The sequence below is a fragment of the Cyrtonyx montezumae genome, unplaced genomic scaffold (assembly GCF_038088225.1).
Source record: "Cyrtonyx montezumae isolate F1298 unplaced genomic scaffold, pur_monq_1.0 scaffold_3, whole genome shotgun sequence".
Classification (NCBI taxonomy): domain Eukaryota; kingdom Metazoa; phylum Chordata; class Aves; order Galliformes; family Odontophoridae; genus Cyrtonyx; species Cyrtonyx montezumae.
Genome location: NW_027072034.1, coordinates 128,924,359 through 128,939,375, shown reverse-complemented (window position 1 = coordinate 128,939,375; position 15,017 = coordinate 128,924,359). Strand labels below are relative to the sequence as shown.

Below are 15,017 nucleotides of genomic sequence, written 5' to 3'. Positions count from 1 at the left end.
TGCAAAACAGCCCCTCAAACTGTCAGATGTTAGGATCCACAGAAAGGAGGATGGTAATACTGAAAAGAGCATTAGTGGGTAGATCCATAGTGTAATTGATAATGGATCTTATCTGACTTCTAACCTTGTTCTTGTTTACAGACCTGTGCTTTAGCCAGCAGGTATCAGGTAAATAGTCTTTATATAATAAAAAGGTCATCTGAAATGCCAGCAAAAAACGTAGAGATATGTACTACCATCTATTTAAATGTCTGCTGAGATCTGCAGAAATCTTTACTGTGAGATTTCTTTGAACTGCTGTACCTTTTGTTTGATTTTTCATTTTGCAGACACTGAGAATACCACTTAGTCTGAAATATTCCTGTCCTTCTGAAAGCACGTGGAAGCTAGCTGTTTCCTCTCTTCTCAAAGTGCTTTCCATTGGACTGCCAGTTGCAAGGCAGCACGCGTCTTCTGGGAAATTTGACAGCATGTGGCCAGAGTTAGCCAATACATTTGAAGACTTTTTATTCACTAAAAGGTAAATACAATATCGTTTTTCTTATTTTTTTAACTAAAAATGTTTGTAAGTAATTTATTCACTAATGTAGTCAAACAATGTGTCAGTATAGTTCAATAAAAACAGCCTTATTCTTAGTTATTTGATATGTGAAGATGACTGTAATGAATGAAGAAAAAGAGGTAACCAGTTTATCTACTTTTAAAAAGTATTCCTTCAGTAAACAGTAGACAGAAGTTCACTGAAGAACTGAAATGTCAAAGCAAGAAAAAGCTCAGCTGAGCTCTGAATGCAATGCATAGCCTTCCCTTTTTCTATACAGACTCCTGAGGATCGGGATTTGATAAAGAGTTACTGATACAATACTTAGTTTGATTGGAACTGCATCATTATTATTTTTTCAGTTGAGAACCATTAGCTATATTCATAATGCTTTGTGAAAAGATTAGCAGACAGACTGACAGAGGTCTATGTTTCATCTCTCAAGAGTGACGCTGTAGTTGTGGGCATGTTGACAAAAATCGGAAAAGGAAAACAATCATCAGAGATTAGGCCTATAAGCTTGTTGAACAAGAAGAAAGTGTGATTGGGAAATCTCCAGAATATGATCATATAATTATTTTTGCCCTTTTACAGCATGTAAAAACACATTTCAGTTTAGCAAAGATTATCAGAGGTTAAACATCAACAAAACCTTTTACTGTCGGTAAGGTTAGGTATTGTAGAAGGCTGCATAGAAGGGATAAGGAACTTTTGTGAGCATCTGTGGGTGAAAAGCTTTCAGCAGTAGCTGAGTATATCTGTGTTGCAGAGTACAGGGCAATGTGGTATATGAAAAAACTAATTCCCTGGTTATTTTTTATGCTGATTTCAGTCATAAATTAATCTTCCTTTTTAATAGAAAGCAGCAGGGTTCTTCTGTACCTAATACTAATATTCCTTGTATATTTGTGCATGCAGTATACTTTGCAAACACACAGGAGTCAGCAACCAAACACAGCTGTATTTACTAATGATGAATAAATAGCAGCTTGCCCAAAACAGACAAAACCAAGATACCAATGAAACTTAATTTTAGAGAAAAATCTGTCAGTAAAAATGTTTATAATGAGTGGCTTTGGAATTCCACCAGTACGATTATAATGCAATTGTATGAAAATCCTTTCTTTTGTCTTTGAATTTACATGAAAGAAGTAATAGTGGACAGAAAGACCAGGAAATTAAAAAAAATCAAGAGCACAGAAAAGACATTTGAATAACTCCATGTTTGCTTTTGTTACTTCAGTGTTTCTTGAATTTAAAATAGTCTTTGCAGTATCTTCTTCGGTTTTGTTTTTGGTTACAGTTAGTATTCCAGCTTCCATTCCAGCAGTCCAAGTCAGGTAGTACCCTATAATCAATACCGTTGTGCGATTTGGAAAACTAAAATGAACATTTCTCTGGTTATTGTGGGATAACATACATTCACTTACAAGTTTCTTCAGCAATACATACTACTGTTTCCTGTAAATTAATTGTTCCGAAATATCTGTGGAAAAAGATGACATACCTTCATTTTGCATGTTTTCAGCTGACCCAGATTGGCCATGGTTCACTTTTAGTTATTAACCATTCGTAAGTCCAGAGAAGTAAAACTATCACAGATCTTCAGCGTAGATCAGTATTACCTGTTATCATCTGCATGACCTCTTTTTTGGCCAAATGTGTAATCTTTTTCTTAACAACATGTGATTTATACTTTTCTTGAAAGTTGTTTAAGCCATAGAAATTCCATATTAGGATGTTTCTTTCTAAAAACAATCACTGTTGGTGTTAATTAATGGCTTTTGCCAGCTGTCATGCATGGGAGACTATTCTCTGGAGGTAAAGGAGACATTACTTCTGTGAATATTTATGATGCCCCAAAATTTATCTGTCTTTCCTCAATTCTGGCTTTCTGTCTTAAGAGACCACAGCATATTCTGTGATTTTATATACAAGATACAAATATGAAGGGATATAAGGGACCAACATTTTAATCAAAATTAAAGATTTTCACAGATGTCACATGAAACTTTTTGTCTCTCTCACCTATAAGCTTTAAAGTTCAAAAGAATTTAAAATATTAATAATAGGCTGGTGGTTCATAAAACCATGTGGATAACAGCAGGATAATTTCCTAGTTATCTGGTCTTCGTTGCTAAAGGCCAGTATCATTACTTCTTGTGGATGAGTTATGTTTGTTTGTTTTCCCAGGTTTCACTCAAAACTGTAAATATCTTCCTTCTGAACATGCCCTTCAAACCCTTATTCTTCAGAGCTCACTTACCACTTCTGAGAAGGTTCTTAATATCATATGTCTGCATCTCTGTAGACCTTGAAAATCCCTTACTGTAGCCATAGAATCACAGAATAGCTTGAGTTGGAAGGGACCTTAAACCCCGCTCAGTTCCAGTCCCCCTAGCATGGGCAGGGCTGCCACCCAGCAATTCTGGCTGCCCAAGGCCCCATCCAGTGTGGCTTTGAACACCTTCAACTTCTCTGGGCAGCCTGTGCCAGTGCCTCACTGCCCTCTAAATGAGAACAAAGTTGTTAGTAATACCATGTAACTGATTTGGCTGATTTTTCCTTCTACTTTTGTTTGTTTTTGTATGTACATCATCCAAGTCTCTACTGGGCTGAGGAACCAGAAATTTTCCTAGAGTAGAGAGACAAAGTTAGTTCAATTGCTCTGGTGTTCTGAATTTCTAACGGATATATTAAACACGTTTCTGATTATCTCATATTTTTTTCTAATCACTGTGGTCCTAGAAATTATATCTGTAGATCTCCTAGTATTGCTTTACCAGTAAAACTGAGTTGGTGTCAGCAAGAGTCACAGTGGTAATAACCCTGAACATCTTTCTTTAAAATAGTGAGTGTCCTCTGCATGCTCTTTCAAGCAGGAATAGGTTTTCAAACTAGCTGTGAAGCTGAATGACATGAGGTACACACTGATGCTTGAAATGTACAAAGACAACAGAAATGGCCTTTGGAGCTTTGTACAACAAGAAATATCAAATATAGCCAAAAACAGCCCAGGTAAATGGAAAAGGGAAAAGTTATTGCTATAGAAAACTAACAGCTTCTAAACAAAAAAAGCTTCAGCCTTTCTATTTTTGTTTTAGGTTTTGCTGTTGTTATTCTTGTTTCTTTAAGCAAGCTACAGCTGAGAAGGCTTGATAATCTTGATTTTTATTATAAATCAAAGTGACATTTAAAAATACATTTCACATAACTCAATTTATACAAAATTGTCTTCTAGTAAGAGGCTGGTCTGTTTATTATTTAATATCATACTTCTTTCCCAGAGGCTTTCACGGAAGCATGTCAAGCCATTATATAAAATAAAATTCAACAAACATGCCTATATATAATTTACTGGAGCAGAAGTCTGTGCTTACATGAGGGAATTAAATCAATACTTTCCAAAAAGATGCTTCAGAGCAGAGTGCCGCTGTGCACAGCACGATTCTCTGTGGCTGTTAGCTCTTAGTTGTTAGGTTTTAAAGACCTCCCTAGACACTGGGCAGCAGCTGGGAGCTCTTTACCTGGAAAATCCTGCACAGAGCTACAGTGTGCATTACTGGCTTGTGACCCTTCCCGTACAGTTTGGCTGTATTGCATCAAACAAGCAAAGCTTTTGCCCTTAGATCTTTCGTATGGGCATCTTACAGAAATGTATTTACCTGGGAGTCATTTGTGACTGAACAAGAGTATTGCATCATCTGTGATGTATATGGTAGGTCAGATACAGATTGACTGAGTAGAGAAGTCACAAAACCTCTTTAAAGTAAACCTCAGCTCAGAAAGTCGGTCATTCATAAACAAGGTGTCAGAATGAAAACGTTCCATGTAATTCAACATGACCTGCATATGTATGCATCCCAATTATTCATATTCCTATTTAGAGGGATTGCATAGTTATTTTTTCTATGTAAGAGAAGGTACAGAATGATCAGCTACTTAATATTTTATTCTTTGCTTTCGACATGTAACACCGAATATACTGACAGCCTAACACAAGAACCAATAAAAAATACAGTATAATCCCTGTGAGGGACGTATCTCTATTTTTAAACATGAACATAACTGTCACAGTTGTCAAAACTGAAGATCAGCTGTGGATGTGCAGATTCAGATCCAGGTGTCTCATGTTAAGTACCCAAAAGATAAGAAGAAGAAGAGCCATACCTAATAAAAAATCTGTTAGACTCAGTAAGCATCATCCAGGAACAGCGGGAAGAAAAAAAGCTGCTAGCCAAACAAACCGTATTGAAAGAGACTTAGAAGGTGCCAACCATTCCTGAAAATCCAAGTGGATGGAGGAGAAAGGCCTGGATGAGTACCCCTATGTGGAAAAGGCTGGCACAGGTCCATGGTCATATATTTGGCAGCTGCCTTTCTAGTGAGCACATGCCTGGCTCAGAACTACCCGCTGCATTTGTCTGCTGTTTCTCGGGGAGACGTGAGGGTGGAGAAAAAACCGGGAGTTCTGAGGAGGGAGTTTGGAAATGAGCCAGAGGATTCTGGTCTGCTTGCTCCTGCCATACTTCACCAATTCCTCAGCTTACAGAACAGCTTGGCTCTTTGTTCAGCCCAGAGCACTGTTTTCCTCACATCTGCCTGTGCTGTAGTAAATCATGCAGGGACTGTGGCAGATTGGCCATATCATTTTCCTGGCTTTTCAGCAGTGACTGTCCTGTGTACATCTCTGGAGAAAATAAGGCACCATCTAATTTAAGGCCCATCATAAGAAACAAACATACACAACAGCAGCAAGTTGAAGTACCAGACGCCATCTTAATTCATATGTTCCAAACTATGCCTTTCAAATGTTCACCCTTCCCAGCTGTTCGAGATCTTAAAATGTTATTGAAAAAAAAAAACAAGAAGTAAAATTATGGGAAAAGGAGAGGATTTAACAAGTGTAATTACATTGTCTTTTTACAGATCTTTGCCTCTGATTTTTGTTGTTAATGCTGTGATTTATTCTGATAGCTCTAATAACGTTACCTTCCATGGAGATCAGACATTACAGAAACACTAAAGATACAATCCCATGATTTTTGCAGTGGTTTTTAAATTTCAAAGGGACATAGGCATGAGGATTTTGATTTATTCTCTGTCAGAAAAATAAGAGCAGCATAACTGGGTCAGAACAGACAAGATACCTGGACCTCTGTGTGCTGTTTCTGATGGACTGTTAGATATCTTATGAGAGTGCAAGGTAACCACATAGTTAGATATTTTCACGATATGCTTTCTGTCTTACTGAGGAACTAGCCCCAGTAACTCAGGAAGCAGTAGCATCATCCAGCAAAGGAAAGGTAATTTGAGTCTACTTAGCAGGTATTCCAGTAAATAAAAAGAATGACTCACTAAATGAGACAGAACTTCACCAGAAAAAAAACTTAGTGAATGATAACTAGCAGAAAATTTCCTATCAAATGATACAAGATTTCCAGAGTTGCAAGCAGGTAAGGTGGGATCTTAGAAAGCATGGGGTAGTGTTCATGGTTTGATTACTTCTCAGCATTTTATCTCTAAGTAGATTTTTGTATACAGTGGAAGAATCACAGAGAATTCTGAAATTCTTCAAAATTTGTTTGTAAAATGGATTTCTCTCTTCTTGAATTCATTAAGAATGAGAGCAAGTATCGACTGCCAACAAAAGAGAGTAATGTCCCATAATGAGGTGTGTTTCATTAACACAAAAGACAAATAATTTGTTTTGTGAATAATTGCTAAAAATTAAAAGTTCTCAACAAAATCCTGCACGGTGATAAAAAGGAAAAACAAAATCAGAAAAACCTGTGATGCATAAAAGATACTTTCTCAGATGCATGTCAACAAGTGTTGTGTTGCAAGTCCTTAGCTGCCCTGACTCTTTATTTTAGCATTTTCCTGCAATTTTCCTTTGAACCATTTTTATCATCATTATTCATAAGATTTTCTTATAAAATTTTATTAATTTTTATATAACAGCGCCAACTGGATGCTTGTAATAACTTTAAATAAAATGCATTTTCCCATACTTGGCTTCTTATGCATTTTGTGGATTTAGATGTATAATGTATTTTCCTTATTTTTAGTACTCCTCCGGATAATCTCTCAATCCAAGAATTTCAGAAGAATGAGAGTATTGATGTTGAGGTAAGGAGACTATAGTAAATGTATAATATTGTCAAATGGACAAGATAGTGGCATTCACAGGTTTTGTTTAGTTTTGAAATAAGTTTTGGAAAACTTACCTGTTCATTATTTTGTGGTGATTTTTTTTTTCCATTTGAAAAGGAGACAAATTCAGAGGCTCAGGATTAGAGTGCTTCAGGGTTTTGAGAAGGATAGGAAGATGCATGCCGAAAACTTATTGTCCACTTGAGTTCATTATCAACTGGAAGAAACAGAATGTCTTTCTGCTTCTAATCCATTATCTGATTCTTAGTTATTATGTTATAGCCTAGCAATTACATAAGCAACGCAAAACCAAAGGAAGCTGATGACTGAACCTAAAGGAAATGCTCTCTTTGTTGAGAGGTGTCATTCATTGTTTCAGTCTGGATGTGTTCTCAATGATAAAGGTCTTGTGAATAAATGGTAAAATTATGATTTGTTTGTGCAGTGCAGAGACCATTGTTACTGTAAGGGAAATGATGCTTGATTGAATAACGACAAAGAAAAATGAGAGGAGATGATACTAGGGGTGAAGAGGGACTGATCCCCTGGAGTTATCCTGGACAAAGAGATGTGGCAGACCAGGGATTAGGTGTACACTGTAATGGAAGTTGCAGAGAAACATGGCAATACCTGTGTGATTGGTCTCCTATCATCTCTGCAGCTAGGACGTGAAGATTTCTGTGCAAAAAAACCAAAAAACAAAAAAAAACAAGAGCAGATCTATCTGTGGTGAGCAGAACTATGAGATCCAATGAATTAATTTACAGAGGTCTAAACCCAGCTTGTTCCTGATGGATGCACCAAGACCAAGGACAGAAAACATTTCAGTTTATGTGTTGCCTTCAGCTTTTTAGATAGTTAGCTCCCATGTTCTGTTTTGCTGATGTCACTTTGTAAGCATGTGATATATGTGTTAAAGTGATAATGAGAATATTGAATAGAGTTGAGGGAGAGAGGGATTCCTATTGTCAAATCTTCTCTTTTCAAAACTTGATTGGAAGAATGCGTTTCAAATGTCAGTGGAAATGTGAGTGATAGCTCCTTCAGAAATTCAGAAGTAAGGGGAAAAATAAGTTAATTAGTTCAAGTTTAATCTCTTACACACAATTGCACATTTTTAGATGTATTTGCAAATTTTTAAAGTAACATCGGGAGATTTTGCGAAGTTCCATTAGACATGTGTCTTTGTTTAATGTTTATTTTGTCTTCTACCAGAATTGCAGTGTTAATCTTCAGAAAACCAATATAAATGTATTTATTTTAGGTGGTGCAGCTTATAAGTACAGAGATACTGCCATATGCTAATTTTATTCCTAAGGAATTTGTTGGTCAAATAATGACTATGCTCAATAAAGGCTCAATACATTCTCAGTCATCTTCATTTACAGGTACGGTAGCTGAATGATAACTGATACAGAAAAGTATGCTTAAATCTGCTAGACAGTAACAAAGATGTTGACAGTACTCTTCTGATAAAGACCTGAAATTCCATGACACATATATTCACCTTAAACTGTACTGTCTCATGGAAGTTGCAGTATTTTCTTAATTACTACTGTTTCCTTATTTTTTAGTCAGTGTCATGTATAATACTGTATTTGTGTTTCTACACATTTGTTTCTGAATGTTCTACATAGTTTGTTTTCCTTTATGCCAGTTGCAATAGTTGACAGTAATTTCAGGCAATTGTAAGGCAGACATGATATCCAGTACTTAAAAATCTAATGACCTTAGCATAACTGCATGTTGTAGCTAACCAGACGTTAATAAAAAAAAACCTTCCTATGTATGTTTTTGAAAGAAAAAAATAATAATTGTACAGTAGCAAACATTAGTGCTGATGGTGTAGGACTGGGGTTTCTGCTGTGAATTTTTTTATTGGTTTTTGTTATACAGTTTAATGTACTTAGTTATTATAGCAGTTTGAAGCAGTGACATGTTAGTGAATGTGTTGAATATTCTTCTATTTTTGAACTGTTGTGAATATCACACAGTCACCTTTCCTTAGAATGTGTTCTAAATATTTGTCCATATCACTGTTAATTTTTTTTAATGCTAACTGATAACCTTTTTGCAAAATGTAATTAACTGATCGAAATGCAACATATGTTATACTGACATGCATGGTGCTCAATTAAATACGATGTTTTACTTCGACAGAAGCAGAAATAGATATTCGATTGAGAGAGGAGTTTTCTAAGGTGTGTTTTGAAACACTGCTCCAGTTTTCATTCAGTAATAAAGTCACAACTCCTCAGGAAGGCTACATCTCTAGAATGGCACTTTCTGTGCTCTTGAAAAGGTCACAGGATGTATTACATCGCTACATAGAAGACGAGAGGTTGAGTGGCAAGTGTCCTCTTCCACGGTATGTACAGTGCCCTTAGGAAATAAAGGGAGAAGGCTGCATTCAAAATATGTCTGTTGTGTGTCTGGGTGTGTGAGGGATGTATGAAATTTAACGTTTGAGAAGCATGCGGTTAAATGTTTCAAATTAAAAACGTGACATCAGATTTCTGTTGACCAGAAAAAGCTTTAAGGAATAATGGTCACACTCAGTGCTGTTGCAATGAAAACAGGAGTGTAATTCGGTAATAAATACTATCAGTTGCTGAAAGAATGTTTCTGGTATCTCTAACATAATATTTCCAAAATCTAATTTCCCTTTATTCCTTGCAGAGCTAGTTTCTAAACTGAGAGGTAGAGAGTTTTCTTGAAAGGAAGACAAAATATCTGAATAGCAATATTGTAAATCATTACTCAAGTAATTGTTTTTGAAACAGAAAATTGCCCTGAGAACAAGGAAATTCTTTCAAACAGGGACTTACTTAGATTTCAGTTAACCTCAGCTGAAATGTTTTTGGAGTTTTTGATTGTGACTGATGAAAGTGATTCTTTCCATTTTACAGCTAATCATGTACATGAATATTTTCAGATTGAGACACATGTTCTGTCACTGTCTCTAATATTAAATTGAAAGCCATCCAAGCTGGCAATAGCTCTAATGGTGGAAAAGTTAAAGACAAATAATAACCTTGGTCTCTTTATGTCCTTTTTTTGGTAGGCAGCTGTTTCCATTACATATTTTTTTTTAATGTTATGTCAGTTTCATAGAAAATGTATAATCTTGAGACAAAAATGGGTAGTTGACTTTGCATTTTCCCTTTGTAGGCAACAAGTAACAGAAATCATATTTGTTTTGAAAGCTGTCAGTACTCTCATAGACTCGCTTAAAAAAACTCAGCCTGAAAATGGTAAGTTGTTGTTAAACAAAGTAGTTCTAAATGAGATAAGACTTTATCTGCCATCAAGGTGTATTTATTCCTTCTTGTAGTACTTTTCACACAATTTGGAAAGTATATAATCTGTAAGATTCGGTATCCTGTGTATGTGTAGGTGACATGTAGAAAAAACATTTTCCAGTATACCTAACAAAACAAGGTTCTAAGGTATGTTTGAAAAATAGAAAACTTCATTGTCTGATGTGTTAGATAGATCTTGGTGCTTTCAAAAAACAAACAAAACTTTCAAAAAATGTCAATAGAATTCTTAAATAGAAGCTTATGTACAGCTGTTTTACTGTATCTTCTTTCTTTTCATTATAGCCTTTTTAGGCTGCTGTGGATCTCATTCACATAGGTGCACTTCCCAGTAAAAGGGGTGTTCAAATTAAACTGATGAGCAAGCCGTTTAAAACACTTAAACATGAGGTCTTGCTTCCCCTCCGTTTCTGCTGTAATAGCTCCTGTCCCCATAATGAGAAACAAATGAGAAGCATTTCTTCGCTCAGTGATGCTAAGTGGCAATATGAATGTTTGACGGATGCATTTAAAGGACTGATTGAAACAGGAGGCCTTGACTTCATTTATGTGAACGTGTCCTGTTCCTCCTGTAAGCTGCACCTTCTGTATGCAGTGTTCCCACCAGAAAACTTGGGAGATAATCAACTTCTGATAAGTTGATAACGCTTCTGTCCGTACTCGTGGCTTGTTTCCCTTTTTCTGTAGTTCCTGATATTCAAGCTGTTATCAGATGCTCATTATTAGGCATATTATTGGTATCATCATACTGCTTAATACTTTACTAGTTGCGTTGCACTCTGCAACTCTGACGGAATTGCATATGTCACTTCCCTCTACCTTCCCTGCCTTTGATACTAAGAGGAAGAGGAAAAACCTTGTAAATCTTGAAGCAGACTAGACTAGAACATAGGCAGGTGGGCTTTATGAAAGACGTGATGTCTTGCAGCATCATTGAGCAGGCAGGTGTAATGATGCTCATTCCTGGGTTGACAGCAAGAGGCTGAGGACAGAACTGTGCTAGAGAGCATAAAGCCTTCTAGCATACCCTGAAGGCAGCCAAAGCATTACTTTGGTGGGGTTTTCTTTTAAAGGGTTAGAGTGGCCAGCTCAGCTGCACTGTTCCCATAACCTTCATACTTAAAATGAGAGCTCACCTGATCAGTGTGCGGCAGTGGTTGACAAAACTGCTGCATACTTCCTTATTAAGAGGGCTACCAGACACATCAGAGAATGCTTTGCTCCTACTTTTACTTCTGAATCATTATATTTTTGTAACAAAATAATTAATATTTGAAATCAAGATTTTGTGCTCTCTTGAAATCAAAGTTAAAACAGATAAATGAGGAAGTGATGTAATAAATAAGATTTATGTACAGTGTTTATTTTCACTTGTACTAACAAAGGTTACCATTTTTTGCACCCTGGTCCAGACTTTCTCTCTCTGCTTTTTCTAGTTCTTGTAATCTGGAATGATTTGAAATACATAGCCTGAAGTTTCCAGAAGTGAAATGTGTGTCCAATTCTGCTTTCTGTCAGTAGCTGAGAAAACCTGACGGAAAAATGTACATGTGTTACAGACTTAACAGAAGCAGTGTCTTCAAATTCTCATCCAAGAAAATACAGTAGAAACACAAATACATGACACCATTCTGTGGATATGTCATCTGGCTTCCACATGCTGCTTCAAAAGTGTGGCTCTTCTGCAAATCCTACATCATACCTGAGGGCCATGTAGAGATGTCTTAGGGTCTCAGTAGCACTGCATACCTGTATTTGGGCATGTGAACTTGCCCTTAACTTTTTAATGTAATAAAATGTTGTAAGAATTGTGAACAGTGCTAAGTGATCTAATCTGTTCTTTTCTTCATTGCAGTTGATGCTAACACGTGGGCACAAGTTATTGCCTTGTACCCAACATTAGTAGAATGTATCACCTGCTCCTCCTCGGAAGTGTGCTCTGCTCTGAAAGAGGCACTAGTTCCCTTCAAGGACTTCATGCATCCACCAGCATCCAAGGTACAGAATGGAGAGTCTTGACCCCATAACTTTCTTTTTTTTTTTTTTTAATTTTTGAAGGAAAAAAAGTATCCAAAAATGTTTGTTCCCAGGTGAAGTTTCTCTGAGAAAACCTCTTGTGGCTAGTACTTGGCAACCAATGCTGACTGCCTTTTAACTGTACTAACAAGAGCTCAGTAATTCATGAAAACAGGCTATATCTCAAAGGTTCCAGAGTGAGTAGCAGTGCAAACCTTTAATAATTTTAACTGAGTAGTTGGAATCATTTATAATCTAATGTACTTGCTACAGTATCTTGAAGTGGTGATTGAAAAGTGGGCTTATGTACAGCTTGTTGTGTATGTGTTAATGATGTAATTAAAAATATTTCAATTCAGTCAGATTTATTAGGCTGGTGTTTTGCACCCTTTTTTTGAAGTACGAATTGTACTAAAATTTTATGCAAGATGGTACTGTAACATTCCATATATCTGTAACCAGCCTTTGTAAACAAAGGGAACTGAAATACTTGTGTGTATAATAAATGGTACAGTTCTGTATAAAATAGTTGCATTTATTATTTAAATTCTTTTTAAAATATCGATAATGTTAAATGCTTGAAAAAGTATTTATTATAAACTGTATGCTTGCATTTTTACTTATACTTTTGCCTTCTAAATTGCCGGATATGATTGTTCATATCTGATCATGTTATTAGTTTTTTGCTTTATTGAATGTATCTTCTCTGTGGCCATTGGACATCTAAATGAAGAGGTCATGTGACAAGATTGCAGCAAGCAGGCAGTAGCCTGCTGATCTCAAACGACAAAGTAGTTGACCTGGAATAGGTCTGAATATGCAGAAACTCACTGTAGCACTTCGACACTACCATACCTCACTTCATAATATATTTGTTTCAAAATGTTTGTTATACTCAACTCTATTCATTTTTGTAGTTGCAGCCTTGCTTTAAAAAATACATCCTTGAGGGCTGTCAGTCTTTTTTGACCTTACTTGCAGGTATCGTAGTCTTTGAATCATGACCCAAGAAAGGGGATTTCAGATATCTGAAATACTTGGCTGTAATACTTTGTTCAGTAATTTTAAGTGCTTCATTTTGTAATGTCTTTTAAATCCAAATTGTTCTAACCTTTTAATTATAAACTCTGATATAAAACCATGAGAAGTGTATTTTTGAAGATAGCTACTCTTTTAGAAGTTCAGTAAAATTTTCATTATGTAAATGTGAATTTTCTTTCAATCTCATCCAACATGCAGTTGAAACAAAACACTTTTACTAGTATTGTTTATAAAATCTGTGACAGAATTTAAACTTATTGAAATAATGATTCATTAAATGTTTCACCTGTGTTCATATATTTTAGCCTGTGTTGTGAAAGCACAAAGGTCAAATGTTCTAAAAAAAGAAGAAAAGGAAAAAAAAAAAAGGTGCCTTTTGGTGTATTTCAGAGCTTTCCTGTGGGCCTTGAAGCCTTTGTAGACATTAAAAGTGATCATCATGGTATTAGATCTGTTCGCTTTACGCTTCCTTGACTGAAAGGATGCTAATTGGTACTTGTGAATAGAAGCAGAAATTGTAGGAGCTTCAGGGGAAGTTGCAAGGAACTGATGGGGGTTAGAAGTACCCTCAGTGAATAATGTTTGCAACCACATCTTTGAACAGCTTGCTCCTATAAAATTCCACTTTTATGACCTTTTCAAAAAGGATATTCAGAGAGGGAGGCTTCATGATCTTGCACGTATCTCTTCGACCAAAGTTGTGTGGAACTTAATCTTCAAATGTGAATAGTTTTTAAAGAACACGTTTTACAAAAAGGAAACAAACACCTTCCTTTCTATTAATAGATCTTTTGTCGAAATAGTTTGTTTGGTGAAGCAGACCTGGGTCCCAGGCACAAGCAACAAGATTATCTGTACTCTGAAAGTGAAAACCTTGCAAATGCTTTACTACTTTGTGAAAGATATGACAAGGCCCGTTAAGTCCTCAACAAAAGCAAGAGGTGGAGCAGAGAAAGGGTCTTAATTTGGTTTAAAATCTCCTGTCTTAATAAGAAATTCTGGAAAGAGACTTACGGACCAAACTGTGGATGAGTTTGTTTATAATTTCTAACTGCTTTGTTGGTGATAACACAGATTCATCCTATCTAATTAAGCAAATCTTCAGCTTTATTTTAAAGAGGGTGTGGGAGTGTGTGAATTTTACCCTACTTTATCGTCCACAGATATTAATCTTCTAAAGGCTTTTAATTGAATTACCACTAGGGTTGCTTTCCTTCCTTTCCTCTTTGCTATCAAATCAATAATATCTATGCTATTTGAGCCACATTCTGGACAAGGAAGTTAAGGATGACCATCCTCAAAATACTTTTTGTATAATCAGTTTGAGAACTGAAAACGAAAGTACTTAGTGTAGAGGTTTTTTAACTTTTTTTTTCTTCTGTGAGTAAGAGTTATTCTGTTTTCTTTGCCTTGTCAAGCATTCAGATATTTCCTTGAACATGAAGTATCATTTTATTTTTTCTATTTCTTCTTTTTGCTGAATATTCTTAGTGCTTCTTTCATGTAAACAGCATCCTTGAGTATTTAAATTTCTTATTCTTACATCTGTTCTGAGCAAGACAGTCTTGTTCCTGAAGAAATGTAACATTACCTATCAAGTAAACTCTTGTCCAAGTTGTTCTTTTCAAGTCTATAGGGTTGCTTATGCATGTGAAATAAAATAAATAGATGTTTTCAGAATTGAGGCCTGCATTGTGTCAGTGAAATCAGCTAGAAAAGGGGTTCCTCTGAGTGTATAGAAATATGTCAGCTGGAAGTCAGAAGATAAACATTAACTGCCAAATGTAACCGCATTATTCTCTTTTTTTTTCTTCTTCTCCATAACCTTAAAATGAAATTTGGAATGGGAATCCATAGAGAAAATGTGAGGGTCTTCCACATCATTACAAGGCTTATATCGAGATTGTTGATTACTTGGAAAAACTTGTATGTCGCAATGCCAT

General features: G+C 35.9%; 1 protein-coding gene across 2 annotated transcripts in view; it reads left to right on the top strand.

Moving 5' to 3' along the window:
• Window positions 1–12,559, top strand: part of MON2 (MON2 homolog, regulator of endosome-to-Golgi trafficking) — a 67,560-nt gene extending 55,001 nt beyond the window's left edge. For both annotated transcript variants that reach the window (XM_065743373.1, XM_065743374.1), the window contains 6 exons: window positions 330–520; window positions 6,613–6,673; window positions 7,962–8,085; window positions 8,858–9,065; window positions 9,869–9,951; window positions 11,873–12,559. In XM_065743373.1, coding sequence (XP_065599445.1) covers window positions 330–520; window positions 6,613–6,673; window positions 7,962–8,085; window positions 8,858–9,065; window positions 9,869–9,951; window positions 11,873–12,036 — 831 coding nt within the window. In that variant the 3' untranslated portion in view covers window positions 12,037–12,559. The remainder of the gene's footprint in view (window positions 1–329; window positions 521–6,612; window positions 6,674–7,961; window positions 8,086–8,857; window positions 9,066–9,868; window positions 9,952–11,872) is intronic.
• Window positions 12,560–15,017: the final 2,458 nt, after the last annotated feature.